The 27,437-nt window shown below is 39.0% G+C and overlaps 2 protein-coding genes across 4 annotated transcripts; both read right to left on the bottom strand.

Annotated features, from left to right (window-relative positions):
• Window positions 1–729: 729 nt before the first annotated feature.
• LOC110173386 (mitogen-activated protein kinase kinase kinase 20) lies at window positions 730–6,295 on the bottom strand. The gene is made up of 11 exons (XM_055151875.1): window positions 5,966–6,295; window positions 5,068–5,155; window positions 4,463–4,564; window positions 4,267–4,332; window positions 4,156–4,184; window positions 3,913–4,050; window positions 3,272–3,358; window positions 2,416–2,490; window positions 2,230–2,336; window positions 1,413–1,581; window positions 730–1,334 (listed from the first exon to the last, which is right to left on the bottom strand). The coding sequence occupies exons 1-11, from the start codon at window positions 6,122–6,124 to the stop codon at window positions 735–737; spliced, it is 1,620 nt and encodes a 539-aa protein (XP_055007850.1). The 5' UTR covers window positions 6,125–6,295; the 3' UTR covers window positions 730–734.
• Window positions 6,296–8,941: 2,646 nt separating this feature from the next.
• Window positions 8,942–26,648, bottom strand: LOC110173508 (rap guanine nucleotide exchange factor 4-like). Of its 3 annotated transcripts, none has more exons than XM_055151713.1 (29): window positions 26,516–26,648; window positions 21,702–21,844; window positions 21,474–21,562; window positions 20,410–20,556; window positions 17,662–17,734; window positions 17,104–17,123; window positions 16,473–16,579; window positions 16,266–16,387; window positions 15,800–15,983; window positions 15,483–15,567; window positions 14,771–14,831; window positions 14,600–14,676; window positions 14,002–14,148; window positions 13,397–13,491; window positions 13,004–13,089; window positions 12,838–12,916; window positions 11,924–12,074; window positions 11,751–11,839; window positions 11,325–11,352; window positions 11,054–11,129; window positions 10,823–10,969; window positions 10,635–10,732; window positions 10,284–10,409; window positions 10,025–10,203; window positions 9,825–9,915; window positions 9,650–9,700; window positions 9,483–9,570; window positions 9,336–9,400; window positions 8,942–9,124 (listed from the first exon to the last, which is right to left on the bottom strand). In XM_055151713.1, the coding sequence occupies exons 1-29, from the start codon at window positions 26,581–26,583 to the stop codon at window positions 8,942–8,944; spliced, it is 2,955 nt and encodes a 984-aa protein (XP_055007688.1). In that variant the 5' UTR covers window positions 26,584–26,648. The 3 variants fall into 3 exon arrangements, with proteins under 3 accessions (XP_055007688.1, XP_055007687.1, XP_020795189.2); XM_055151712.1 differs by having other exon boundaries at window positions 12,838–12,910; window positions 12,983–13,089; XM_020939530.2 differs by having other exon boundaries at window positions 17,071–17,123.
• Window positions 26,649–27,437: the final 789 nt, after the last annotated feature.

Here is a 27,437-nt window from a genome sequence, read left to right on the forward strand (position 1 = left end):
TCAAAGCCTTTTGAACTAACCAAAACTTTAAACTAAACATAAAATACTATAAAGCGGGGAATTAGCATACAGTGCTGCCTCATTAGAGACATTCAAGTGTGTGTGTTTACTAACACTTGTACCTCTTACAGTATACATTATGCAGCAGGAATTAAATTACACAGGTGAAGTAACTGACAAAAATATGACAGCCAAGTTGTCCTGTCTTTGTTCTACTTCACAGTACAGAAGGACATAGTGTTGAGCGCATCAATAAAAAAATAACAAATGAAATGTGTTTAGACCAGCTTTTTCCTACTGGAGACCATAATGCACATATGTGCTTACAGGTCGACCTGTGTGTGCATGTCCATGTGTTCTTTTATGTCTTCAGTCACTGTCAGACCAGTCAAGCTCCATCATGTCCATTGCTGCAGAAGCCATCTTTATTTTGGTTCCCTGACGCATGCTGCAACTTTTGACAGAGTTCTGGTTGGATGAAGCTCGCATGCTCACCTGGACACCCATTTCCCCTCTGATCTTTTGGCTTATGGCCTCACTGAGATCACTCCGTACACCCTGGACAACAACTCCCATATCCCTGCGCCCTCTGACACCCAGCTCAGTCCTGACCCCTCGGCCTGAGACTTTCATTACTCCCATGTCACCCATGTTCATATTCATGTCCATGTCTCCCATGTCCCCTATGTTGCCCATGTCTCCTATGTCCTCCATGTCTAAGGACAGCATGTCCCCTAAGCTCCCCCTCCCAGGCCTTTAAACACTGTAGGAAGTCTTGATACTTCTACCACTCCTTCCATCCCTCTATCCTCAAGTCTGTCCTCAAGTCTGTCCTCACCTCTGTCCGCCTCCCAGTCAGCCTCCCTCTCTCTCCCAGAGTCCCCGTCTCCATAACTCCCTGAGTATCCCTTCCACATAGTCACCCTGCTTCGCTGTAGTCCCCCTGTGTCCCTGTCCCGTTCCTCCCATGTCCTCTCCTGTCTCTCCACCACCCCTCCTGGAAAGCTCCTCAGTGTCACCTGCACCCTCCCCCCCTCCAGGCTACCCCCATCATTCTTCTGCACCCAGCTGCTGTCATTCAGAGTGCCCTCTTCTTCTTCCTCATCTCCAAATCTTCCGGACAGTCCCCGAAGCATGGCGTGCAGTCTCCCCCCGTCCAGAGAGGACATGCTCCGCTCCAGTGTGGTGTTACTGCTCCTCTCAGTGTCTCCGTTACTGAGGGTCCGGAACAGAGAACTGACACCCGCGCTGCTGACCCCCGCGCTGTTGTTAGAGTCCTGAGAGTGAGACCGGAAGAAGGAGCCAGACGAGCCAATAGACAGCGGTGGGAAGAACTGCCAGAAAGGTAAAGAAACACTCAAATACACAACTTAATTTTGTTTTGTATTGTTCTTTGACACAGTGGTACTTACAGGTGACTCCATTAGAAGAGAGCTGGGACTAGGACTCATGTTAGACCTCTGCATGAGCCTCTCCTCCCATAGTTTGAGTCTCCTTTCTCTTTCTTCTAACTCTTTTTCTTTTGAGTAAAGCTCCCTCTCAAGTTTCCGTAAGCGCTCAAGAGTAGACTCAATTTCACACCTTTTGGATATATCAAAAATATGTTTTACTTTGTAGTTATTACAATGTTTTTATTTATACATGTATTATGTAAAAATGCCACAAAAAAATTGGCACAATTCACTGAGGTGCAGATACTGGTTGCTTCCACAAGGTGTCACTGTTGTTAAGTTTCTCAGGCTTGCTGCAGCTCTTTATTGAGGAGTATTGTTTATTCCCTATCTCCTTAACTCCACCCCTTCACCTCTCTCACACTGCACAATCCTCACTACCCTGTGTCTGTCCAACTTTCCACCCTGACCAAAACCACACTCACAACTGATTGCATCACAGTGGTAAATATGCTCAAAATCTCACACCTCGACTCAGTATTGTATCTTTCACATGCACCCAGTACATTGTGTGTTGCTGCTTCCTGTGTTTACAGATGACTTTAGTTCTTGTCTGCCTCCCCTACTCCAGTGCCCACCCCCACAGCTTTTTGCACTGCACTAGAGTGGACCGGCAGAGGAATCTCTTCCGTGGACACTTTCCAAAGAGCTTAATATAGACTGAAGTAGAGCACAGGGTCATGGATTCAACTTTTCTCAGGGGCACGTTAGTGTGTCTTCTGTGCCACTGTTGCAGTTATGTATCAACAATAAATAATATTATATAGTGAAAGTGTACCTCCACTGGTCTTTGTTATGAAGGAAGGAGTTGCACTGATCCGGTAGCCTGCTGTCATTTGCCATTGTCTCCAGGGTTAGGAGTACTTGCTTAAAAAGAGGCCGCTCCTAAAGAGACACAACATGAGTGGATAGAGGTTTCAAGTTATACAGAAAAAAGGTTAGACATGCATCAGTAACCACTTACCTTTGGATCAGCTTGCCAACATTTCTTCATTAGCTCTGCAAAACTTGCTGGACAGCTGGTGGGAATAGTAAGCCTCTAGGAAAGCAAAATAAGGGTATAGTTAATGCTTAAATTGATTAAATTCTACAAAAACAACACATCAAATGTTTTATATGCAATTACAGGGCATTTTAATCAATTGGTGTACATTCTGTGCATTTCTGTATTTATAGTATAGGTGATTTCCTAAGCATAACTTTATATTTGCAGCACTGCTGAATGTGTATAGACAGAGCCATAGTAAAGGGCAGAAATGGAAACAGCTCTCTCCAGGGATTAATCCTAAAATATGAACGAGTGGAGCGAGTGCATGCATTGGGTCCAGTGTAGAGGTATAGTGGTGGAGACTGGGAAACACAAAAAAGAAACAGAGGGAGAGAGAGGGAGGCAGTTATTTAGGGAGAGTATTTGGAGATTAGCCAAGAGCTACGCAGGAATCATGTTCTGGGAGTTGTTTGTTAGCCCTACAATGTGGCTGTTAGCATGAGTGTTCAAGGGGATCCTCTCACAGACTGGATAAAAATCAACCCTATAAATCGCAGTAATCAAGCCTCCAATCACAGTGTCCATTCTTCTCTGTGTTTGTGTCTCGTAAAGGTTTTGGCCAGGGGCAGTCTGGCCCAGCTCCACTGCTGTGTATCCAGGCCTTACAAGAGCAGAGAACTGACATCAGGACTAAAAATACCCAGCGGCCCACCTCACCAGCTCACAGTGGAAATCATGAGAGCATCGCATTGTTTCTCCAGTTTGAAGGGTGCACATGTAAAAACACATTTGGAGAAGTATGTTTTGTATTTGTCCGTAGTGTGGACTGTACCTCTTGCTTTTCAACCACCAACCATGCCACCTGCAGCCCTTCAAAGCCTTTGAACGGAACCTCTCGAGTCAGCATCTCCCATAACACCTGGTGAAAAGACCGAGTGGGATGGGTCACATCAAACAGAGTACCAAGTAAGACACACAAGTATTTTAGCAAGGTTGACTAAGGCAATATAGGGATAGATTAAATGTGCCACAGCATCTCAAAATGTCACCTCCTGTAAAATGTTTAAGGTGTTTTGTGTGACTTTTCAGGTGGAGGGTTCTTCAGATGCCTTTCTCCATGGCAACATTATTGCTTTGTCTGGTTTATTTCACAGTATGGTATTAAACCTTTCTATCATCATGGATAGGAAGGTATTCCTAGGTATTTTTGATCTATAAAACTGGAACTGTGGAACATTCTAGGCAGAGCAATAACATAGCCATAGAAACAAGCAACCAAACCCCCAACCAAAAATGTACATAGTGCAGTGTCTGGTACAGCTAGCATCTGCTGGTGCTCCTTGAAGAGATGCATGTGGTGCCCTTACACTGTCAAAGTGACCTGTTTTTGTATCATAAATAACAAAGACTGTTGTAACTGGTCGTCTATGACACATTTTTTTGGCTGATGGATGAAAAGCAGTGTGTACGTACAACTCCATAAGAATACGTGTCACAGGTCTCAGATACAGGCAGACTCTGGATGACCTCAGGGGCCATCCATGGAAATGTCCCTACTACAGTCATGTGAGTGGTGTGGGATAGGAACTTGGATGCTCCAAAGTCACAAATCTGTAGGACCAGGAGGAGAGAGCTGTGTGAATGATATCTATTTGAACAGAGCATAATATTATAATTGAATGAATATGACAATTATAATAATGCATGGCTACAGACCTTGAGAACTTTGTCTACTGTCATTACCACTGAAAAAGACAAATATATTATTTAATACATAAGTTCAAGCATAATAATAAAAAAATAAAATGATGACGCTGTTGTCTGTACCATTTCGTGACTTTAGGTCTCTATGAATGACTTTCACTGGAGCTTCCGCATGGAGGTAGTGCATTCCTGCAAGGAAAATTAAGAGCGCACAAAGTTTCATTACAGTATAGTCATTTTAGTCATCTTGTGCAGATGGTCAATATATTTACACATATTAACCTCCTAATATGTTTATTTAAAATGTTTTTGTGTTTACCTTTAGCTATTTGTATGGCCCAGGCCATGATCTGCTCCATGTCCATCTGCTCACTCTGCTCACTGGACAGGTACTCATACAGAGACCCACCACTTGCAAATTCTGTGAAACATTATTCAGAGTAGTCCACATAAACACAAGTAGCACTTCCATGAAACAGGCATTCAGAAACAATGCTATCCAATCCTGAGACTGTATCTACTTTGATAGTACTTTTCTTTTAATAAGTTATTCCCACCCTGTGAAACTAAACTAATGCAGGCTGTAGCTGAACGTCACATCTTATCCATAATTCTGTCCTGAATTACAACAGCATCCAGACTTTCAAATGTCCTGCCAACAAACACAACAAGAAGTACGGTTCAAGAGGATACAGTGATATTTGGAAACATGCACCCCTCATCACAGTGCTGTGTTAATGTGTCTCATGACATCACAAGGATCAAGTGCTCCACAGTAAAACAGTACACGCGCTCAAAGAGGACAGGCTTTGGCCCTGAACATATTTATTTAAACATCATCTGAAGTTTTCTATGCCTCATCAGATAAACTTTAATTCTAAAGATAGTTTAGGATTAGTCCTGGAGACTAGCAGCAGCTCTAACCTGTGACAATGCCATAGTTGGGCGACTCCAGCACAGCTCCATAAAACTGAATGATGTTCTTGTGACTCAGGACACTGAGGATTTCAGCCTGTACAGAGAAAAACATACATGAGCATTATACAATAAATTATAAGGGATATATTATGAATATTAGACAATTGTCAATATATGTGATGGTTACTGTATTTTCTACATAGAATATGGAAGAGATCCGAACAGGGCCTCTCCACCCTGCTATAAACATTCAATAAATCTGAAATGACATGTAGGTCAAAAGCTCTGCATATGTGAAATATGTGACCGTTGCTCGGCAACCTAACGGACCTTAATTTGTTTGACATCACAGATTTTCTGACCATCATACTTCATTACACTGTTGAGCGCACTGGGCCTGTGCACGTGCAGTGTGTACAAGCACTAACTTCAGAAACTAGTACAGCATGTGTTAGAGCATCAGGCCTTAGTTTTACTGCCGTAAAATGTTGACATCAGTATTGTGTTTTGCAACACTTTACCACAGCTGTTCATTGTGTTTTAAAAACAGTTAATTTGGACAGTTATGCTTTATTTAGTATCTTTGTTTTCCTTTAATTTCTAACCATGATCTGACATTTTATGGGGAACCTCCCAATCTGAGTGCATTAAGCCTGAATGACCACACAGCTGGCCTTAATACACACTAGAAAGAACAGGCAAGTCTTACCATAAATACATGGCTCTATCTACAAAGAGGTGACTTTGAGGAGGAGGTATGTTTAAGATAAACAGATGTTAAAAGACATTAGAGAAGAGAAGTGGAATATGAAAAAAACATTCAATTTAGGAAGAAAATATTCATAATTAAAAGCAACTTAAGTCTGTTGTAACAGACTTAATGATTGGCTAAGTTTTGACCTACCTCTTTGTCAATCTTCAGGAGCTTCTTCACTGCCACCTCCTTGTTCTGGGAAATCCAAAGAGCTCTGTAAACACTTCCAAAGCTTCCCCCTCCACAGTTCTCATAGAAAGCCAGGTCCTCATGTTTTATCTGCACAAACGACGATCCAGGGGACGACATGGCATACTGACTCAAACCTCACTAACACACACACACACAGACACTAATCTACAAGGCTTTACCCCCCAGAAAGGTTAAAAATCACAGCTTGGTTAAGAGTGTTGATGTAGAAATAAAGAGCCAGTATGGTTTCCTCCTGAGCCTTTCAAATGGATGTTGTCAGTCAGCAGAGCAGTGTGCCAGGGAGGACTAACTGGAAAGTACTGGAAAGAGAGAGAGAGAAATTTTGTGACTCAGTAAGTTCAACCTCCTAGTAGACTTGAAGGTACCACATTGCCTGATAGTGGTGGTCCAGTGATACTACAACAGGGAGGATTTTCCAGAGAGAGGCTGGATGAGATGAGGAAGCGATTTGTGTTGCAAGTGTGCAGTCTCCTTGCTGCAGACGCTCTGTTCAAATATGGTCACTGGCATGCGGGGCATTCCTTCATCCTGGCTAGCTGTGTCTATATAAAGATCTCACATACACACACACACACACACAAGGCCAAAGCACTCCAGGCTGCTCCACAAGCCTACACAACGCGTCAGACATTGTAAATCACTTAGCAATGAGGGTGACTGCCGCGGAAACCTAAATCTAGCTTCAATCACTAGTGGCTGGGCTAAAAACACTAGAGAGGATCTGTTACTCAGCCTGACAAAAAGGACAGTGACATCATCAAGGGCCATAGCAGTGCTTACATCAGCTGTAGAGATATAGAGGACAGCTCACTTGTTATAGTAAGTGTAAAACTGACTACAAGGCAACAGGAGCCAACATCAATCATTCCTCATTTGTGTTGGGGAAACAAACATTGTCCCGGTGATTTTGGTATTATTAGAAGATTTAGATGGACGTGTGGCTTTGGGCTGGTGAGAGAAATTGAGTAAGAGGTGGTTTCTCTCAGATGTGCAAATGGTTTCGGCAGTCAGTTAAACCATCAACACAAACCCAACAAGTGGAAAGTACAGGGTTAGGCTTCTGTAAATGTCATTGACCATTGTCTATCAAGCAGCATTAAAGGTGCACTGTGTAACTTTTGTGGTGGAGAGTCCATCACCAGCTTGTCTTCATGGAGATGTTATTGCTTTTCCTGGTATGTTCCACAAGATGACATTAAGCATATCTATTTTATGGTAGCAGTGAAGTAACACCACCAGGCCAAGTTACAAGTAAGATCTGTGGAGATGTTATTCTGTTTACAGATATGAATGCATGTTTATCATTTAATTTAGGAGCAATAAAAACACCTGTAATTGTATTAAATGCAAGATTTAAGTTTTATGTCATACATGGAACATTCGTGGCAGAGCAAATATTTTGTCAGAGTTTCAAAGTTTTGAGTTTTTATTCATGTGATGTTTGTATAATTGACCAAATGTAAATGCATGTGTCTCTGCGTGTCAGCATTCTTCACACTGTAAAAACAAGGCAACTTTACAACTGTAAGCACATGGACAGCTGCAGTGGAGGTGTGACTATGAGGTGCTAAGTCAGAGGATTTTCAAACAACAGGCAAATCATTGTAGGCTATAGTCTGGCATGAAGTGTTACCATTCATTAGTGCCATGAAATAATGCTACAGTCTATTATTACAGTACAGAAAAAGGTCAAGTAAATATTCTGTTTTTATTTGAGTCTAGAGCCTTGTTTTCTTCAGTTGCCCACCATAACAAACCAATCACTATAAGTCACTGTTATCCAAGTTTCACGTTGGATGCTTCCCATGTAGCAGCCCTAGTTTACAATTGGACAAAACAATTATGATGAATTGTCTTGTAGTTGTAAAACTTGTTTCTCTATGCGTTTATTGGGCTATAATTTCGTTATTAAAAAGTTGTTTGCAAATAGTGTTGATAATCTTTTTGATTCAATGTATAAGTTTTCATGTATTATTGTATAATTTTGTTATACTGTCATGCTACTTGGTTACATTCACATCCTCTAAAAAAATCATTACAGCAAAATTTAACAAATGCCAGATATTCATGACAAAGAAGCAATATTACACTGTTAAATTTGTTTAACTTTTATTTACAAGGCAGACTACACAAACAGTACAGTCACAAACCACTCCAAAAGGGTGGCCATACAGCAGTTCTCAACACATACCAATAATCACAACTAAAGCCTCTGAGGTCAAAGGAAAATATTGACACTTGTCATCAACACACTCAAAATCTACACACATAAATACAGAGAAATACTGACTTCTCTCAAAGCAAATCTGATCTGCTTCGACTTGCATTGAGCTGAGGACAATATAAAGGCAAAACTTAGGTGGAAACTTTAAGTAACATCATTAGGGCTCCGACCCGCTAATACTCTAGTTGTTGGACGTGTCAAACTAACTGTAAGACACATTTACTCACCCATAGGACATTGAATCCTACATAATCTATAGATTATATATAGATTAATGAAAATATGTACTTTTATATTGTGTACTGAAAAGGGGTAATGTTTTGATTATGATAGTGACTTAAGAAGGGTCTTTAGTGTAAACAGGCTACACAGGCAGGTACATTAAAACAGACAGGACACTTAGATAGAAATACAATGTATAGAACAAAAAGCCTGTCAATCATGCAACATAATTCATCCAAGTTCTATGCATTACAGATCTATCTAACAAGTCCAAAACAGTGACAAGTAATACAGTCTACTGACGAAATAGCAGCTTTCTGACTGTCAAGGAAGAAGAGGTTTTTCATGGCACAATACTGTATGAGTCCAAAACAGTGAAATGCTACAGACCCTTTGATTGTGTTGTTTTTTAAATGTAGTTGGTTTGAACATGGTGAGGGTAGTAGGGGGTGTACTGTATAGTGGCCTCACGTCCTTCTTGGCTCCAGCCTGTAGGAGAGTTGCGTGAGCGCCCTCTGGTTGTCAATCACGCACAGTTTCCTGACATAGCCCCGCACCTCGGCCTGGTTCTTGTTGGGCTGACAGATGTCCGGGTTGAAAGGTTGGCTTCTGCAGTGCCGTACCTGTCGAATTGTGTTGGCGATAATACGCTGAATGAAAGATGGGGAAAGTATTAGTTACACTTTAGGGGACCCCTCCAAAAACCTCCATTACTTTTTACAGCCAGACCAAGCAAATTAATCAATACATTAACTGAAATAAAATAGATAGATATAACTTTTTTATTTGCTTTTAATTTTGTGTTTTTGACACTCATTTAATTTTTTGTTAATATTGACCAATCAATTGCTTCAGACTCACCATTTTTTCAAAGTTGACCATATTGTCAATATATGTTCTGTTGCCTTCATGTGTAAAAGTCATATCTGCAACAGGATAAAGAGCATTTGATGTAAAAGATCAAAAACATGAGGTGATCCAAATGACTATGATAAAATGCAGTCGCACCTTTGAGAAGAAGAGGCATGAAGGGAATGATTGGGGGCTCTAGTTTTGTAACAGTGAGTCGATACGACCGGTGATTTCTAGAGGGGTCCTGCAAATCATGTTGATGGTTGATGTTAAACCAACACCAATGTGAATTTGATTGAAATACTACTACCTAAATAACTCACCATCATGCTCTCAAACTCGGCATAGAACTTCTTAAACTTGGTAGGAAGTTTCTGTCAGTGAGAAAGACGTGTAAAGTGTTTCCGAAAAAACACATTTTGTTTTAATTGCAAATGTTATTTTTACAGTTTTAATGTAAATATGAAGTTTCATAAATGTTCTTAAAAATAGATGTACCTCCCATGTTTGACTTAGCCTGCTGACAGCTGGGTTGCTCATCCCCATAATAATGGCAAAGAAAGAATTGAGGTTCTTAAATTCCCGACAGCTGTGGACAACAAAGACAGTGTTGAATTTTACACAAATAAATAACTCGCCATCACAGCTATCAAATGTCCCCACTGGGTATAAAGTAGTGGTGATTCGGGACAACTCACTGTGCTGCAATCTTGATGAACTTTTTGAGCAGCTGCACCCTCTTACTCAGCTGTCCACAGAGGCACACCTCAGTGACCACCCAGAGCTGGACCTGGTTGAACCGTCTCAGGAACAGGTCCAAGTTGGCTGTGGTCCTCCTGAAGCTCTGCCGGCCAAATGTGTGGTAGAGGAGCTCATGCTAAAGAGAGATGTGACAGGTAACTAATGGCAACAGTACTCATGTACTGTTGTTATGTGCGGTTAGAGCCAGTGTGCTACCTCATGCACACAGCTGAACAGCTCCCAGTCGAACATGGTCATCTGATAGGCCAGGTCCTTGGAGCTCATCAGCTCAAAGGTGGACATGGAGCCTGCAGTGGGGCCCTCCTGGTCTGGAAGAGGAGCCTGTGCACAAAGAGACGTTAAGAGCTGAGGTTCAGTTACAATAAAACAAAAATGTATATTCTCTATAGTACAATAGTGAAAAAGGTTTGTTGTAGGTGTAACTAGCAGGTTAAAGTAATGTTGATTAACAACATTGCATTGCATTTTATTTATTAACAATATTGCATTGCATTATATAGAACAAAACTGCATATACGGTACTGGTATATAGACATATTTATTTACTAAAGAGTTGAGTTGCTCTCGGGGACTGGCAAATAATCGTCCGTTGATGCTCAGAGTGGAAAATACTGACACGTCATTTTGCTTCAAGATTTGCTTTTCTGTAACACACAAATACACATTAAACATATATTTGTCATAATTCATGTAAATACAAAGGGGTATATTATGGATCGTTTCATTTTTCTTACCCCCTGCAGAGTTAAGGTGAACCAGGAGGAGCTCGTCTGTTGTGCCAATTTTGTCTGCCACAGCACTGACCACTTCCCTCCCAGTGGCTGCTACAGCAATTCGTATAGTAGTGTATGTCTGATCACTGCAATACACCTTTAATAGGACTTGAAGAAAACAAGACAATTTTTTAGTACTAATGATGCAGGAAAGGTATTATTTGTTGAGTTTGTTCAGTAATTTAAACTTACTGTCATCTTGATTCCTTATGGGTTGTTTCTTTTGTAATCGTTCTTCCCCATTACTGAACTGTCGTATTAAGGTTTTCTGTAAGAACAGTTAATTAGAAATCAACGTTAATGTTGTCACGGTAATGAAATGTCAATTTTGTCAGTTACACAATGACAAAACTCTTTTTTAGGTTTTTGATACTTAAAATGTGTTTAGTACAACCTTAATTCATTGTGCAAATCAAAGAACTGGATAAATTGATGATGAAATTAAATAAGACAGAGGACATACCTTTTTTGTAGCCTTTGCTTCTTCTGAGCTGTAAAATTTAAACAGTTGTAAATAATGTAATTGTAATTAAAAGTGCACTATGTAACTTCTAAGGTGGAGGGTCTGCTATGTGCCAGTCTCCATGTTATTTCTTTGCCTGGAATGTTCCACAGTAGAGCATTAAACATATCTCCCTTGCATTTGTTTAATTGCTGGTGTTTTATAGCTCAAAAACACCTTAGAAAATATTAAGTCTGTTTGTGCAGGCTTGCTTCTCCATAGATCTGACCATTAACCTGTCTCCATTGTGAAGTTTATTTCCATACTGTGGAATAATCAAGGCAAAAATATAGTAATATCTCTATGGAAACAAGCAGGTGGCAGACCCTCCACCAGAAAAGTCACATAGTGCACCTTTAAAATATGCAATGTCTACAAAAAACATACTGAATTTTCACCACTTTCTCAAGGTCAGCAGCCAAGTCTTTCAGAGCTCTTAGCACTCGGGAATCATTGGACACGCTCCCGTACAGCTCCTAAAATCATTCCAGGAGACGATAATAGTAATTCCATACCACCCACAGAAATCAAAGTGTGATTTCCTGTTTTCATGTGTTTACCTCAAGGAAGGAAATGGCAGCAGGCTCCTCTTGCAGCAGGTAGGAGTGGACATTGGCCCAGCGCAGGGTCAAGATAAGGACTCTTCTTTTAGCGTTGACAGCGAACTCAAGCCGCTCCTGCTCAGACCCAGGGGGAGATGCAGCATGGTAGGTGCACACAAGGTTAAAGAAAATGAGGTGTTAAAAGGCTTCAAATAAGGACCACTATTGATAGTACAAATTCAAATTTTTACCACAACTATGGCTATGTAATTCATTCTACTCATTTGCCTCTACTAAAATTATGCTTACCTACAGTACTAAGAAAAAACATGTAATTTACATCAAAGATATCTGACTGAAATGAATATGTGAATGAGTGTTAATAGTGGAATCTAATCTAGTTCTAGAAGTTCCTTCTTTGGAAACTTGCATATATATGCTTTGTTTTGCTTGCTTAACAAATTTTGCTCTTACTTAATGTGCAGAATCATTATTGTAATGAATGTGACTTGTGCTCATTATAGACTAAACCATCTTTTGGGGGACTTTGTGCATTTTAATAAGGATAGAGCTAAGTGCAAAAACACAACTATGCACTTTACTATTTTAAGGGCATCAGCAGAATCTGATTCTCCCATTATATTGTGTTTGGATCCACAAAGGGCACAAAGATGAGGGAAAGAGCTCCAGAGACAGTTTTAACTGGTTATTTTGGTCAGAAGCAAAGACAGACAGTATTTCATTAGTGCTCAATGATCAAGTGCTGCTTCAGCTTTTCTTGCTCAAACACCAGGAGTTCTGTCACCAGTGCATTGGCATTTAGTGGGCAACAGATATATGTTTGTGCTATAAAGCAAATGGCTTATTGTAGTGAGTTGCCTCATTTGTCAAAGGAAAGCCCCATACACCCGAGAGCAGACGCAGAAGGATATTGTGCCATGAGAAGAGGGCAGAGCTGGCTGTTGGCCATAAACACACAGTGCATGAGGACAAAGTCATCCAGTGCTGGGTCTGGCAGGAGGGATGGAAAGGAATTATGTTAGAGAGAAGAAGCACACAGCCAAACCAGAGAGAGACAAGTGAATGTCAGATTTAAACCTGGTTCACTGTGATGTATGTCCATCCTCATGGTCTCCAGGAAGTGCTCAAGAATCTTCTCTGGGGTTCCTGATATCACAGTGTATCTGAGGATGAAAAACATTTGAACATTTTACTTATGATGCTAACTTAACTTCCCCATGTCAATTTCATTATATATATCTTGGTATTGTAAAGTGCAGATTTTTACCAAATCAACAATCAAAGCACTAAACTCTTATTTATCTCGGGTAGAAGAAGTTATATATTTTGCTCTGAAGGTTATGAGAATTTTGATTGGTCTCAAGTTAGGACAGAGGATTTTAGCCCTCTGTTGTCCAGTTCCTGCCCTTCTGGATTTGAACTGAATGTAGAAGCAACTGGCTAGAAAAGCAGCGTGTTCTTTGCACTTACTTGATGCTTCCCAGTGTTGAGGCACGAGGGCTCTTCTCTAGCACCAGCACAGCTTGTTCATGCTCTTTTAAACGCACTGTATTTGCTTCAACATCCTAAAAATCATCAGTACATTTATTATCAAGTACATTTATTTTTCTCTTTGCAAGGATTGTGGCAGTTAGTGTTATATGTATAGTTTCTACCAGTAGAGGGAGACAAACATGTCTTTTCACATTTGTTACAAGGTAATCATTGGCACAATATAACAAATACATAAGGAGTAAATATTAGTTTATATTATATAATATAATATATACATACATACATATATATGTATATATATACATATATATGTGTGTGTGTAATATATATATATATATATATATATATATATATATATATATATATACATATATACATATATATATATACATATATATATACATATACATATATATACATATATATATATATATATATATATATATATATATATATATATATATATATATATATATATATATATATATATATATATATATATATATATATATATATATATATATATATATATATATATATATATATATATATATATATATATGTTATGCAGGTGTTGGTACCCTGAGTATCCTGTTGAAATCCTCCTTATCCACTCGTAGGAAGTGGCAGTTGTCCTCTCTGAGCACAATGGAGGCAGCACGCGGTGAGTCTGTGACCAGGGCCAGCTTCCCAAAGTCATCTCCCTCATGCAGCGTACACACCACACCCTAAAACATACAAGCAAAACATGTGGTAACAATAACAAAAAAGGCAAGAGATATATGGCCAATATATGGTCTTCATTTCTGACAACATCTGTCTGAATAGTTTCTGCTGTATGGTGTGAATTTGCTTCTGCATGCAATCCCTTAAGATAATTACTCATTGTGTTGAGTCACAGTGTACGGAGCAGTTGCCAAAATCCACTGCTTGTGTTTTCGGCCCCAGAGCCACTCATGTAAATGCATTACTGTTGGGTAAATATGACCATTGTCTCAGACTTAAAGTGACCTTTTTGAACCTCCAGGGCTATTATACCACGTGACATGACTAAAATTATTATTATTAATTACAGACAAATATGTATGTAGACTATTAAATCTCTGCTACTGCTTCTACTGGTAATACTACTAGTACTACTACTACTACCATCATGTGACCATGTGAGTGAATTCTTACTTTGCCATAGATGACCACATTGACTGAGCCCTTCTGAATGATGTACCATGATGTGCCTTCTTCACCCTGGTTAAATACTGAGTGGAAACAGCACAAGAGTGTTTATTTTTATTTTTTTTATAAATATTTGCATTAATTAAGTACTTGAATAAAGTGCATAGGTTTACATACACACAGTTCCTGCTTTTGCGTGTGATTCAAAAATCACAACACTCGCCAGTTCCCTCTTCACCTGTAAAACAAATTAAAGCACATAAAAACGTTTGTCATAATTAATTTAAATGACGGCCCTAAAGAAGTACACAAGACAAACTTAAACTACTACCATTATCTTTTATTACTCTTCAGTGGGAGACACACATCGCTTAGTACTGCCATCAAGACAATGATGGGTTTATTCCCCGGACTTCCACATTATCCACATATTTGAGTTACAATGCAGTCAGATTTGTGTTGATTAAATTATTCAAGCATCACCATTATGTTTCTCATGACAGTTAGCTGTATGACAGGGAGAGCATCCCAAAAGATGTTTTTACTCTGTTGCCAAAAGATCTGGAAGTATTTTAAAAACACTGTAGGAGTATTTTGTTTGATTGAATGATTAATTGATTTGTTTTTATTTCGAGTTTGTGCCAAGAGAGAAACAATAATAACAAATAACCATATATACTACATATACATTGTAAACAACAGAAAAGCACATTTCTCAAAAAGGAGTGGGAAGAAGCAAAACTTATATGAACCCACCCCAAATTTTTCACTGTACTTTCTTGGTTCTTTAGTACTAGGGGTATTGTTATAGCATTTTATTGGTAGTTTAAAAAGGAATATACTGTAGATTTCACACTCATAATGAAGCAGAGTGCAGAGGCTGACTCACAGTGTTGGAGAGGTGAGCTAAGGCCTTGATGTGCAGCAGTTCATCGTAGATGATCTCAAGGTCGTCTCCTGTCCTCTGACCAGGCCTAGAGACAGTGGAGTTAGTCACACTCACCAGTCACATCGCTTCTGCCTTTTATAAACAAAAGATGACCAGCTACACAGACTACATATATATTTGGTTTCTCATTGTAAATTTGAGTATATCTCATTGTAAATTTAAGTGCTCATGAAACCATGGTTAGTTCTTCTATTCTGCTATGCATTTTAGGACAACTTGTGCTAATAATAAAACCATGGTCTAAAAAACATACTTACGACTTCCGTAAGATCATACGCAGCAGAGCATCAGGGCCAATCTGAGCGAGGAAGAGGATGGTCTCTGGCAGCTCTTCCTCACTCTCTCTCTTCTCCTCTTCACTGGGCAGCGGTGTCTCTTCATCCTCATCGTCAAGGAAACGGTAAAACAAGTATTTGTCCTGGAAGCCCAGTTCTTGGTCCACTGAAGAGCAGACATGGCAAATATAAATAAACTGATAGCTCATTATGTTCATTCATGAACATAGTAAGGCCACTCTGAAGTCTGAAATCAAACACCCGTGATTTTAAAGAATTTACATACTTCAGATTGAAATGAAAATCATTTAAAATTAAGACTGCCTTTACATCTAGTAGACGTAGGCTAATAGTAGAGTAATGTTGCTTGTTGTGCATGTACTTAAATTTAGTTTATATCAGGATTACAAAAATCCCATTGTGTTAATAAATAAAGAGTTTTAGTCACCATGGTTGAGCACCCCTTCTTCCAGTAGAGACTGCCACATCCCAACTGCATGAGACCGGGTCAGAACACAGGCACTCTGCATCACCAGCCAGTCCACCAGCTCTGTGCCCACACAGCATTGTCTGCCATACAGATGTATGAGATGAAGAATTCATGCTAAATGTTTTACAGATGCCTGTGTTTGGAATGTGTAAATAAAACATATACCTGTAAGTCTTCAAGTGGTACTTCCTGTCCCGAATCATGTGTGGGGCTCTAGATAGAATAGCATTTCGAAGAACCTTTCCGGCTCTTTGTAGTTTTTCAGAGGGAATCTATCAAAACAGTGGACCACAACAGTCACAAAGCATGAATAATGTACATGATTTATCCTTATTTATGTAGTAGCAGCAGCACTAGAGAGCTCTACACACATGCTAATGTGAATATTATTAAATGTAGCGACAAACACTCCTTACAAGCTCCTATATCCTTTACAGCTCACACCTGCAAACAGGCAGTATGCAAAAAAAACCAGAAGAAAAGCAGGCTAATTGGCCAGCTGGGATCTTTCTTCCTGGTGAATATATTTTGGGGCATTAGCATAACTACAGAGGCTCCTGTCTATGAGTCATCCCTCGGATCTGCTCAGAAATCACACACACCTAAAATGTGCCCTGGTGGTTTTGTTCATTCATAAAATTCTATGCAGCTTTACTATAAAATATATATTTGATACAACATTTATGTAATAAAAACATAGAAGAACAGTTCTGTTCGAGCAGCTTGCTATAGTTTACTTTAACAACCAAAACACTGTATGTACCTTGTGGCCTTTGTTTGCAGTATCAGAGTTCACGTTGTCTTTATCTGTAAGTCCTGTAAAACAATTTCATTTCATAATTTAGTATATTTATAGTAAAAAGTGAAGGAATTCTAACATTGTATAAATTATCCATGGTCATTCATGGTCACTAGATTTTTTAAATTAAATTAACTGAAATATGGCTGAAATATGTATATATATATATATACGTTAGTATCATATTAAACTCCCTGTTTCAAAATAAATGTAAAGCATAATATCAGACTCAACTTCATTGTTTTAATTATGCAGTCAGTGTTTTCTTATTAATAGAAGTGTCCATATTCTAATACAAGCTAAACAAATAAAAATTCGGTAGAGTCCTTTGGTGAAAAAAGAATGCAGTATTGTAATGCATGTTTTTAAAGTGTTTAATTACTCACTACCATACAAAAATTACATAAAATAAGTAAAAAATTCAATCAATAATATGAGCCACATGAGTGTAGTATAGTTAATAGGCATGGTCCAAGTCTGATCCTTGTTTTCCAAGAGCACCTTCTACCAGTTTCACTGATTAGAGCCACATTTCACTTTGTTTTCTGTACTCACTGTCATTGTTGGATCCACTCTCCATCGCTCCATAAGGAGGGGCTAAAAGTCCAGCTAGGCTCTGACGATACTTCTGCATGACACAAAACATAGATCCATTACAATTCATAAGATTCTGAATCTTACATGTGTATTGTCTCATAAGCAGCTGTTGTGGGCTTCCTACTAGTGCACCAAAGCCCAATGTAGCATTGTAGATAATTTTCATGCATAACAACAGACATTATGTAAGATACACAGCAAAGCATTTAACACTGGGTTAATGAGGACAGATGGGCTGTGTGCAGATGTGGCACTTAAAGCTAAATTACACTGGGTTGGCACTGCTGTTACAAAGTCATTACCAAAAAACAAGTTGTCTACTCGAGTGTCAGGAGAGGGGCACACAGACCCACAACAAACAAAACAACTGTATTTTATATTGGAGGCTGAGGCTGTATACACCAGGCAAAACCAATACTGATGAAGTTTTATTGATCTACGCTGGAAAACATCATGGGCACAGATCCATAAATGTACACTGGAGACAATTGGTCAAAAGGACAGCCCCAACAGAGCCATTGATAAAACATCAATTTTATAGATTATGACATAACCATGCAGTCAAAAGTAAACTTGAATTTATATTATTTGGATCCTATAACAAGTCATGAATTCCAACAAACTACAACAGAATAAAAACAACAGATCAATGCTGTAGTTATACATCCACATTTTCTTCTGAGATCCTACATTTACAAAGCTTTGATAAATTTGCAAAATAACATGAAAATTCTCATAAAAGCTACTGCTTTTGGCACAAATAAGCCTGTCACAAAAATACATTTTGAAGCACGATATATTGCTACAGAGATATACTGTGATAAATGATAATACTGAAACTACTTTATGCCACTGATACAAAAACAGTAATGCAAGATAATCCTAGTAAACCATTTTTAAAATAATCCGTATCATTAAAAGGCCTGAGCTGCAACAAATAAGTAACAGAATGAACCAATAATTAGCCAATAATTAGCCATAGAAGTCACTTATTCAAACATTTATAGCTCAAATTTTATGTTTACAAAGATATACAAACACAATAAATATTAAGCTCCAAAATATTGTTCCAACTTTCATATATTGAATGATAAAAATCACAACAGGTCAATGTACAAAATGTGAAGGAAACATGTCACTTCCACCTCTGTTAATCCTCAGTCATCGCTACTGGCTGTATATAGCACAAACTGGACCAAAACTCAGACTCACCTGAGGTAAAGCCGCTTGAGAAGTGCCCTATGCTCCGCTACACCTCACACACACTCCACCGGATAGCATCCCGGTCCAAACCAGCCCGGCCATCCTCCCTCTTTCTCTGACACGACCGCTCTATGTCCCCTCTGACTCTCAAAAACACCTCTTTCTCTCCCTGCAACGATGGAGAGCCAAGAAACCAAGCCGCTTTCCTTTACACAGGTTACCACGGTGATGAGAGGCTTCTCCAGCGGAAAGTGAAGGTTAGAAAGAGCAGGACAAAGGGGGGAGAGGAAGGAGGCTGGTAAAAGACACAAGCTCAAAGCCTGAGGGAAGTGTGGGGAATAGCATGGAGAGGATGTAATCAATAATGAGTAGTTTCATTTATTCAAAAGGCCAATTTCCAATAAACTCATTATATTGCTAGAAATTGCTTGCTTGAGGTACATGCTTAGAATCAGTTATAGTATAATAGAGAGATAGAGGAGATGAATAGGGCTGAGTACATCAAAGAAACAGCTAATATTTAATGTGATTAAAACAACAAGCCAAGTTGGACATACATATATAGTGAATCCTGGAGGAGTTGAATTATTAATAATTTAGGAGGATAAAAATCAGGGGGCAGAGGATAATACTGCATGGTCTAGCTTTGATACAAGTACACTTGTATAGCACTTCATCAAATCCAATAACAACAAAACATGTTACATAATAATAAAGTTATAATATAATAATAATAATAAAGTTAAAAGTGCACTATGAAACTTTTTGGTTGGGGGTCCCTATGCTCTGCAACGTGTTTTTATGGATTTGTCATTACTCTGCCTGGAACGTTCCATAATATGACATTAAGCAGCTATACTTTACACTTATTAAATTGCATTCTAGACAAAACAATGACATCTCCATGGAGAAAAGCATTTGACGGACCCTCAACCAGAAAAGTTATACAATGCATTTTTAAGAACTTCTACAAAATTGTTGTGAAAAACACCAACCAGCCAGCAAGGTTACATAAACTTTTTCCTACAGCTCTGCTCCTTGTTATACCCTGAGAGGGACCTATTGAATAAAGTGAGTAACCTTAACAAGGAGGTTCACAGCAGGCATCTTGTACTATGCCAGCAGTCAATCAAGAAGGCCAATGCCCATAAGCACTGTTACTGGCTATAGAATAAAGGGATGAAGCAACATTTGTATCTATAACATACAGCCTACACATGTTGTATCCACTAAGAGAACACTAGTTTATCTCTCAACCATCTTAACTACCACTTTTGTCATTTTTCTTTCTGGATATCAGACTGTCATTGGTAAATAAAAACAACAAATTCTCTAATTGCATCTTCTTTTATACTGTCCATTTCAAGTGTCTAGTCAGTATGTCACAGTTGTGGTAGAGAGCCCTCTGGTGGTTAAACTCATAACAACTACAAAGAATGCAGCCTACGACAATTCTCATTATTAAACACAATTCATTTAAAAAATTCTCTGAAGGCTTCTTACCTCCCAAAGGGTTTTAAACTCCCTCTGTTCAATGCGAAGCAGTTCACTGGTCTCTCTGCTGACAATGGTGGCATGGCGGGGTGTGTTGTCCAGGATTGACTCTCCAAATGCAGTCCCAATTCCCAGTGTACAAATAGTGACTGCATCCTGCACATGGACACTACAATGACTTTGTATACCAAGAATGTTAAAAATAAATAAAAAGCATGAGATAAACATGAAACAAAAAATCATTCATTGCACTCAGGAATTAGTATATCTATATTTTACAAATGAGTGTAGACGGCTGCAGCCAGGAGACAGATTAGCATGCTGATTAATGGTAATAGATTCATACATGAGAAAACCGCTACATGGCATTTCTTCAAGGATTATGTCTTTTGATGCATGATACAGCAGGGCATTTCATGTCCAAATCAGACACGTGTAACATCACCCACACATTCTTACACAGTGGTCAAAGTGACATTTCAAATACAGCTGCAGAAACTAGGCCACCAACAGCTCCTTAGGGCCATAGCCATGAAAAGGATATTTCATAATAAAGGGGCTTTTTATCGCTATCATTCACCACAAATCCTCTCTCTTCTCAGTCTATATGACGACACAAAGCTATTGCGGGAAACTGTGGTGCATTTCTCAAAGGAGGAACAGCAGCTTTACTTTGCCACACGGAGGCATAGAGGCATGAACTAATGTACCACAACAGTATCAGGGCTGGAGAAGAAAACACACAAATGGGACTCAACGCAAGATACAGTACTGCATATAGCAAAGTAAAAGAGTATTGACATGTATAAGGTAGTGATTTAGGATAGTTATTTTGACAGATCCTATAACAACTTGAAGGTAATAACTTTTTCTCCACCAGACACAAATAAAAATTATGTGGCTATAGTAAGAGCATTTACCCCTGTTCAAATTCACAAGAACAAGTACAGGGCTTGGTTTTTTTTTCTTGGTATTTTTATCCAGTGTGCCTGGTTTTCAACATGGCATATACCTTGCCAATAGTCTTTCATAAAAAAACTGCCTAAGACTATTGCACAAAATGAAATACATACCTGATGGTTGGCAGTTTCTGACACTTTGACATCAAGTGAGCCTGAGAGAACAGCATACCAACTTGTACCAATGTCTCCTTGTCTGAACACTGATAAAAACAGAAAACACTTCACAGCTCAGAGCACAGCAATGAATGTAAAGGCTTTATAGAGTTTTGCATGTGCATTGAATCCACGACATCTTGTGTAATATATTGTAAGCCTGTCATATGGTGTGTAGATACATACAAGTGATGCCTTTCTCCAGGCACTCGTAAAAGGCACAGCTACAGATCTGCATGAGCAGTGGAGGTGGGAACCTCTGGAAGGCCTTGACCTCTCTGAGTCTGGTGAGAATGATATCCACATCCTCTCCAGAGCGCTCCGACGGCCTGCACACACACAGTCTGGCCATTAGGGCATTTAAAAACAAAACTACATTTGTTATACAGTAGGTAATGAAGCAGAGCTGGGTATTTTTTTGGCTCATTAAGCTGTTCCATCATCTGTTGTTTTAGTGCTATGTCTGTTTTTGTGGCTTAGAGTCCTGGCTTGGATCTTTGTGATAAGAGCAGGGCTGCAGGCGTTACTTCTCTCATCGCAGACCTCCAGCTGGGTGTTGATATTCGAGCGCATTTGTACTGCTGCTGTTTCTAATACACATAAATGCAGACAGGCACACATGAACACATAAGCCTCTCCATATGTAACAAGAGAAAACCTAAATGTTGGATTTGAGATATTGCAAAATGAGGACCACACACTACATTAAGACCCATTAATTTGAGTGACTCATCTGTATGTGAGTTTGTTCTATTATGACTGTCTATCTCTCTCTATTCCACCAGCTTTTGTCTGCTTTCTCCTAAATTATGCTCTATCCTATTTTATATCTCCATCCATTTTCCTGCTCCATCCCCTGAGACATGTGTGCATTCACCTCCAGAGCAAAAAACTTAAAAAAATGTAAGAGAACCCTTTCTTCTTTAAGCTACACAGCTCCTCCATTTTTCAACTTTTATTTAAATGAACACAACCTTCAGATTAAGCTATTATTACCCTTTAACACTGCTTAACTAGGTCCCAGGATTTGCTCCAAAGTAAAAACTTGTGCAAGAGCAAAACACACCTGCAAGGAATATGCAGTTTTGCAGACCTTGGATAGTTCTTGTGAATAAACAGACAATGCCTACAGACAGACGTTTTACAAATCCACAACATCTGCCAGTGGCACAGGCTGCTTATTTTGACGAGCTGAGCCCTCCCTATTTCTGTGTCTGACTCATCCTCTTCCTCCAGCCACCTACAGTTTGGCCTGCGGTGCACTGACAAGAACGTCAGAGCCCACAATGGGTTAATATAGCAGACAGGTACACTCCCACACACTCAAGGACGCAGAAGCATAGAGGTTAACTTGTTCAGCTTTAGTGTCTATTGTACAAATTGTTAAAACGCAGACTATTGATTCATTTAATGTGGCCTTCCCCTCTGGGTGTCGCTCCAGCAAATCTCTGCTAAATATTTTGGACTCTAAAATAACCCTCTCCATGAAGAGTAGCCTACCTGTTGTCATTCAGTTTCTATGTTTTTATTAAAAGAGCAACTGACAACCACAGGATTGCAGAGGGGCTGAATATTATAACAAGCACATTTAACATTCTTATTATAAATATGTGTAATGCTTCGACAGTTAACTTGGATACAGTAATCTAGTGCTGTTATGATGCTAAAGTTTCAAACTTGATACCAATTTTGAAACCATGATGATAATTTAAAAAAACTTAGACAATAGAATGTGATTTTCAACATTGTGAGTGAAATGAAATGAATGAAAGCCAAATTTTTTTTTTTTTAATAAGAAAAATAAAATTGAATCAGTAATCTTATATATATATATATATATATATATATATATATATATATATATATATATATATATATATATATATATATATATATATATATATATATATATATATATATCAGTATGAACTGAAAAAGCATATTGAAGATGACATTTTTTTTGTCCAGTTTAAATTTTCTTTTTAATTTTGAATATGAAAAATAATCTTTGCAATAGAGCCCAACATGCAATAAGAAATAATACATTTTAAAGCATGATATATTGCTACAGATAAATATTGTGATAAATGTTAAACTACTTATGTCACTCACACAAAACAGGATAATGCCATTAAACCGATTTTTAAATACACTGTATCATTAAAAGATCTGCAAACAGTACATGGCAGAATAAATCTTAAATTAACCAGTTAACCATTTTCTCTTCAGTCTCACCTTATTACATATTACAAAAATCTCCAATCTCTGCAAAGAACTTGTACACAAAATATATTGTTTGACGATAAGTCGATATAGTAATTATTATGACAGGCCTACATACAATACATTAAAGTTCTAAAAATTCTAGTTCACTTTTGAAGCAATCTTTGATGCATAGACAGATGCTTGTAACAGAAATAGTGTACATTTGCTGCTTTAACAATGCACTCTTTGCCTTTTTGATTGCATGCACCCCTGCACATCACCACTGCTCGCTTCTCGACTGTCCACAAGAATCAGCAGCATCCCTCCATCGCTGTGCTGTGGATTTGAGCTGCACGCTGTTACCTTATCTCTGGCTCCTTCTATCCTTCCTGCTCCTGACATCCCCTCTCCCAGCCCTTTTGGCTCCATGGATCAAGCCCGCAGACAGCTCTGTTTTCAACCACACTCACACAGAGGACTTTTAGCCAACCAATCCTCACAACAGTCAATGCTTAGACGCAAATATTGAGGCTGCAGAAGGCCTGGCAGATTGTTTTAGGAAATCTCCATCTGGAAAAGCATCCCTGTTTCCACACAAATATATTATAGGTTGATTCATGGCAGAGGACCAAGCGTCAGACAGCGTCAACACACAAACAGATTTTCCTGAGCGTTGAGATGAATATGTAACTGTTATGAGATAAGCTTGACATTGTGTACCCACAGCTCTCTCAACACCCCACTGCCATGTCGCTAACAACCCCCCAGCACTTGTAAAAGCGCTGAATAATGAGCATAAACAGTCAGATAATGAATAATTGAGTGGTGGCTGAAAAGGTCAAGCTATCTGTCTGCTGGTCAGATAACATGACATTTCAGAATAGCCCTCTCCATTGCATTAGGCACTACTGTGTTGCAATGGTAGCCTCGGACATGCTTAAAAGGCCCGAATTAGATTTAAAAAAAAAAAAAAAAAAAGCCTATGTTATTATGTTGTTTCCTCATCAAAAATATACCCGGAGTTGTGTTTTGTTTCACTCACACATGTTTAAAACACAAACACTGCATATTTAGGCTAAGTTCCACCTTGTGATGTCATGTGGTTTTTAAACTCCATACACCTTCAATAGAATCATTTGCGGATGCAGCAAGCGATTGCAGATGCAGCTAAAAAATCCCTAAAAATCCAGCATTACTCAAACATGAGTGAATGAAATAAAACACAACTTCAGATATTTGTTTCTTTACTGGAATTTTAATATCAAAAATAGCCTATAGAATATGTGGCCAAGACCAGACAAGCTAAAGCTAATTGCTAATTGACCCTGTATGGATGTAGTGGCCTATTTACATTCACAATAGTTAGGATGCCATCAATCATTAATGTTGTTTTGCTTCATAAAGCCAACAGGCTTAGATATACTTGCACTTAATGCCTCGTTAGGAACTACATTGGGCTAAACTGGTTGATTTGTGGTTTTGCTTTTTTGTTAAAGAATTAACCAAGACAATAAGACATTATCTCACCAGTAACTGTTGCAGAAAAGACTCAAAACTGTATCTTCTTTTCCCACAACAACAGTCACTTTGGAAAAAGGTCTTAAACGTCCAGCACAAAATATTGATTTAATAAAAGGTGTAAAACTGAAGAGTGCACTCATTCATGTGATGTAAAACAACCATTACAACTGAACAGGCTATGCAATCTTTCTGTGGTGTAATTGACATAATGAGAAGAACATGAAGGCCCTTTTTACTTTGAAAAAATTGCCCCAAATAATTGCCATCCAACTATATTCTCCCACCCATCATGCGCAACAAGCTAAATGCATCCAAAACAAGGTGAACAACAGCAACTGAATGACACTAACACAGATCCAAAAGGTCTGTTACAACAGACAATAAAAAATGATTATATTTACATGTAACCTACACTGTAACAAAATAGTTTAATTACTCACACTAGCATTCATGCATGCAATGGTCACTTCTGACATACACGTGAATAGAAACAGGTAATCATAAATAGACAAAGTCTCAGCTTCAGGTTGCCATTGGTAACGTAAGGATGTGTCATCATGAAATGTGTAGGTGTAGAGAGGGGGCAGTCATATAGGCTACAGCACGCCTCAATGCTGAGCTCCAATTACAGTATAGGTGCCCTTTAAAATTGTTTATTTATTTATGCCAAAAGACCCCTCTTAAGCTCAGAGTAACATGGTAGTAGACAGCTTCAATATAAAACTCTTGTGTCCATGGTGTAGTCTAATCTGCTTTGACAAGTAGGTTATCTTTGTGTCACCTCTTTACAACCTATACAAGTACATCTACCTCAATGGAGCAAATTGCTGTAAATTATTCCAATTATTCCAATCCGATTTAAGACTGGCATCATGCCATTGTATAAAACATAGACTATCATTGTTAAGTGGAATAGCAACAGTAGTATGCCATAACAATAAGGCGTCCATCACATCCCATGTGCTGCAGAGACATCCTGGTGAACCTCGAGCACCAACGCCTTTCTCGCTGAGGACACAATAACCGCTGGTTCAGGAAGGAGGATGTGCACCACAAGCTCCCATCACCACTATGTGAATACACATATGCAATAGAAGACTTTATGTATATTTTAAAGCAACGCGTAAAGCCCGGTGTCACACAGTGCACACGCAGCGCACACGCAGCATTAGCCGGTTACAATTAATCACGTTGACACGGATGAATGAAGGAGACCAAAGCACGAGCATAGCGTGGACTGCACATCACCGTGCACTAGGGATGCGTTTACGCACCTTTTATCCAGACAGAAGATCCACTCCGCGGATGGAGACAGATTGGGGGACGTCTGTACCGCCACCATGTCGACGGTGCAGCGGTGCTACCGGAGCGGGCTCCCGGTGGACGGCGTTTGTTAATGAATGTGAGCTTTAGCTGCGTCTGGTCCCCGCCCCTCCGCCGTGAGTCTACTCCAGCTCCAGATGATGCGCCGCTGCCCTCACGGTGGAGGCAGATGACTGTGTCAGCCCAGCCTGCCTCAATGCCCTGATGAGCTTTTAGAGGACGACAGGAAAACAGCAGCACTGAGCCTCCTCAAAGTAAACCACAGCTGCAGAGAAAACATCCACGCTCAAATACCAATACTCAGTCCAATCATTATAGAATAAGTAATAAATCAATGCTATTAGTCATCGACTTGTGGAAAAAGTCAATCAAAGCGACTCCACGTCCTGCCATAGAATTTATTATCTTACTAGTGTAGAAACAACTGTACACAGCTTGCGTGGCATAAAATAGCTTAATTGTAGTTTTGATAGGTCTTTATGGCAAAGGCCAAAAGCCTATTGTTGAAAGTTATTAAAAAAAACAAAAAAAAAACAAGTCCTCTTCATGCAACAATTGTTGGTAGAAAGGGTACTGTAGAAGAATAGTAGTCTAGTTATTTTAGTCTACTGGCTGATTTGGTTGACAGTATTTTCAAACAGCTATAGGCTACAAAGACTTCCTGCACCGTGCTGTGTAGTGGGAGATAATTGTAGGGTGGGCATATCATCCGGCGGATGGCACCATAAAGGCCAGAGACACTGCAGCTGTCTGTGACACATACACAAGTGCATATGGTGCAGCATTTTATCGAGCCTCTCTTCTGTATAATTTTATTCTATCAGGTACAATTATATAATATGCTTTTCTTTTTTATATAGATTATAGACATGT

This window comes from Boleophthalmus pectinirostris, unplaced genomic scaffold, assembly GCF_026225935.1.
Source record: "Boleophthalmus pectinirostris isolate CB_2022bp ecotype Guang Dong unplaced genomic scaffold, ASM2622593v1 HiC_scaffold_16, whole genome shotgun sequence".
Lineage (NCBI taxonomy): Eukaryota > Metazoa > Chordata > Actinopteri > Gobiiformes > Gobiidae > Boleophthalmus > Boleophthalmus pectinirostris.

What these genes read in the sequence shown, in the direction of transcription:
- LOC110173386 (XM_055151875.1), bottom strand. Translation starts at nt 6,124, where the DNA reads ATGTCGTCCCCTGGATCGTCGTTTGTGCAGATAAAACATGAGGACCTG. An exon ending in AGACCTAAAGTCACGAAATG is followed by an intron (nt 4,185 to 4,266) that starts GTACAGACAACA and finishes TGTCTTTTTCAG; the next exon opens with TGGTAATGACAGTAGACAAA. An exon ending in TGGTGGTTGAAAAGCAAGAG is followed by an intron (nt 2,491 to 3,271) that starts GTACAGTCCACA and finishes TTGCTTTCCTAG; the next exon opens with AGGCTTACTATTCCCACCAG.
- LOC110173508 (XM_020939530.2), bottom strand. Translation starts at nt 26,583, where the DNA reads ATGGTGGCGGTACAGACGTCCCCCAATCTGTCTCCATCCGCGGAGTGG. An exon ending in CATAAGGAATCAAGATGACA is followed by an intron (nt 10,970 to 11,053) that starts GTAAGTTTAAAT and finishes GTTTTCTTCAAG; the next exon opens with TCCTATTAAAGGTGTATTGC. An exon ending in TCACCTTAACTCTGCAGGGG is followed by an intron (nt 10,733 to 10,822) that starts GTAAGAAAAATG and finishes TGTGTGTTACAG; the next exon opens with AAAAGCAAATCTTGAAGCAA.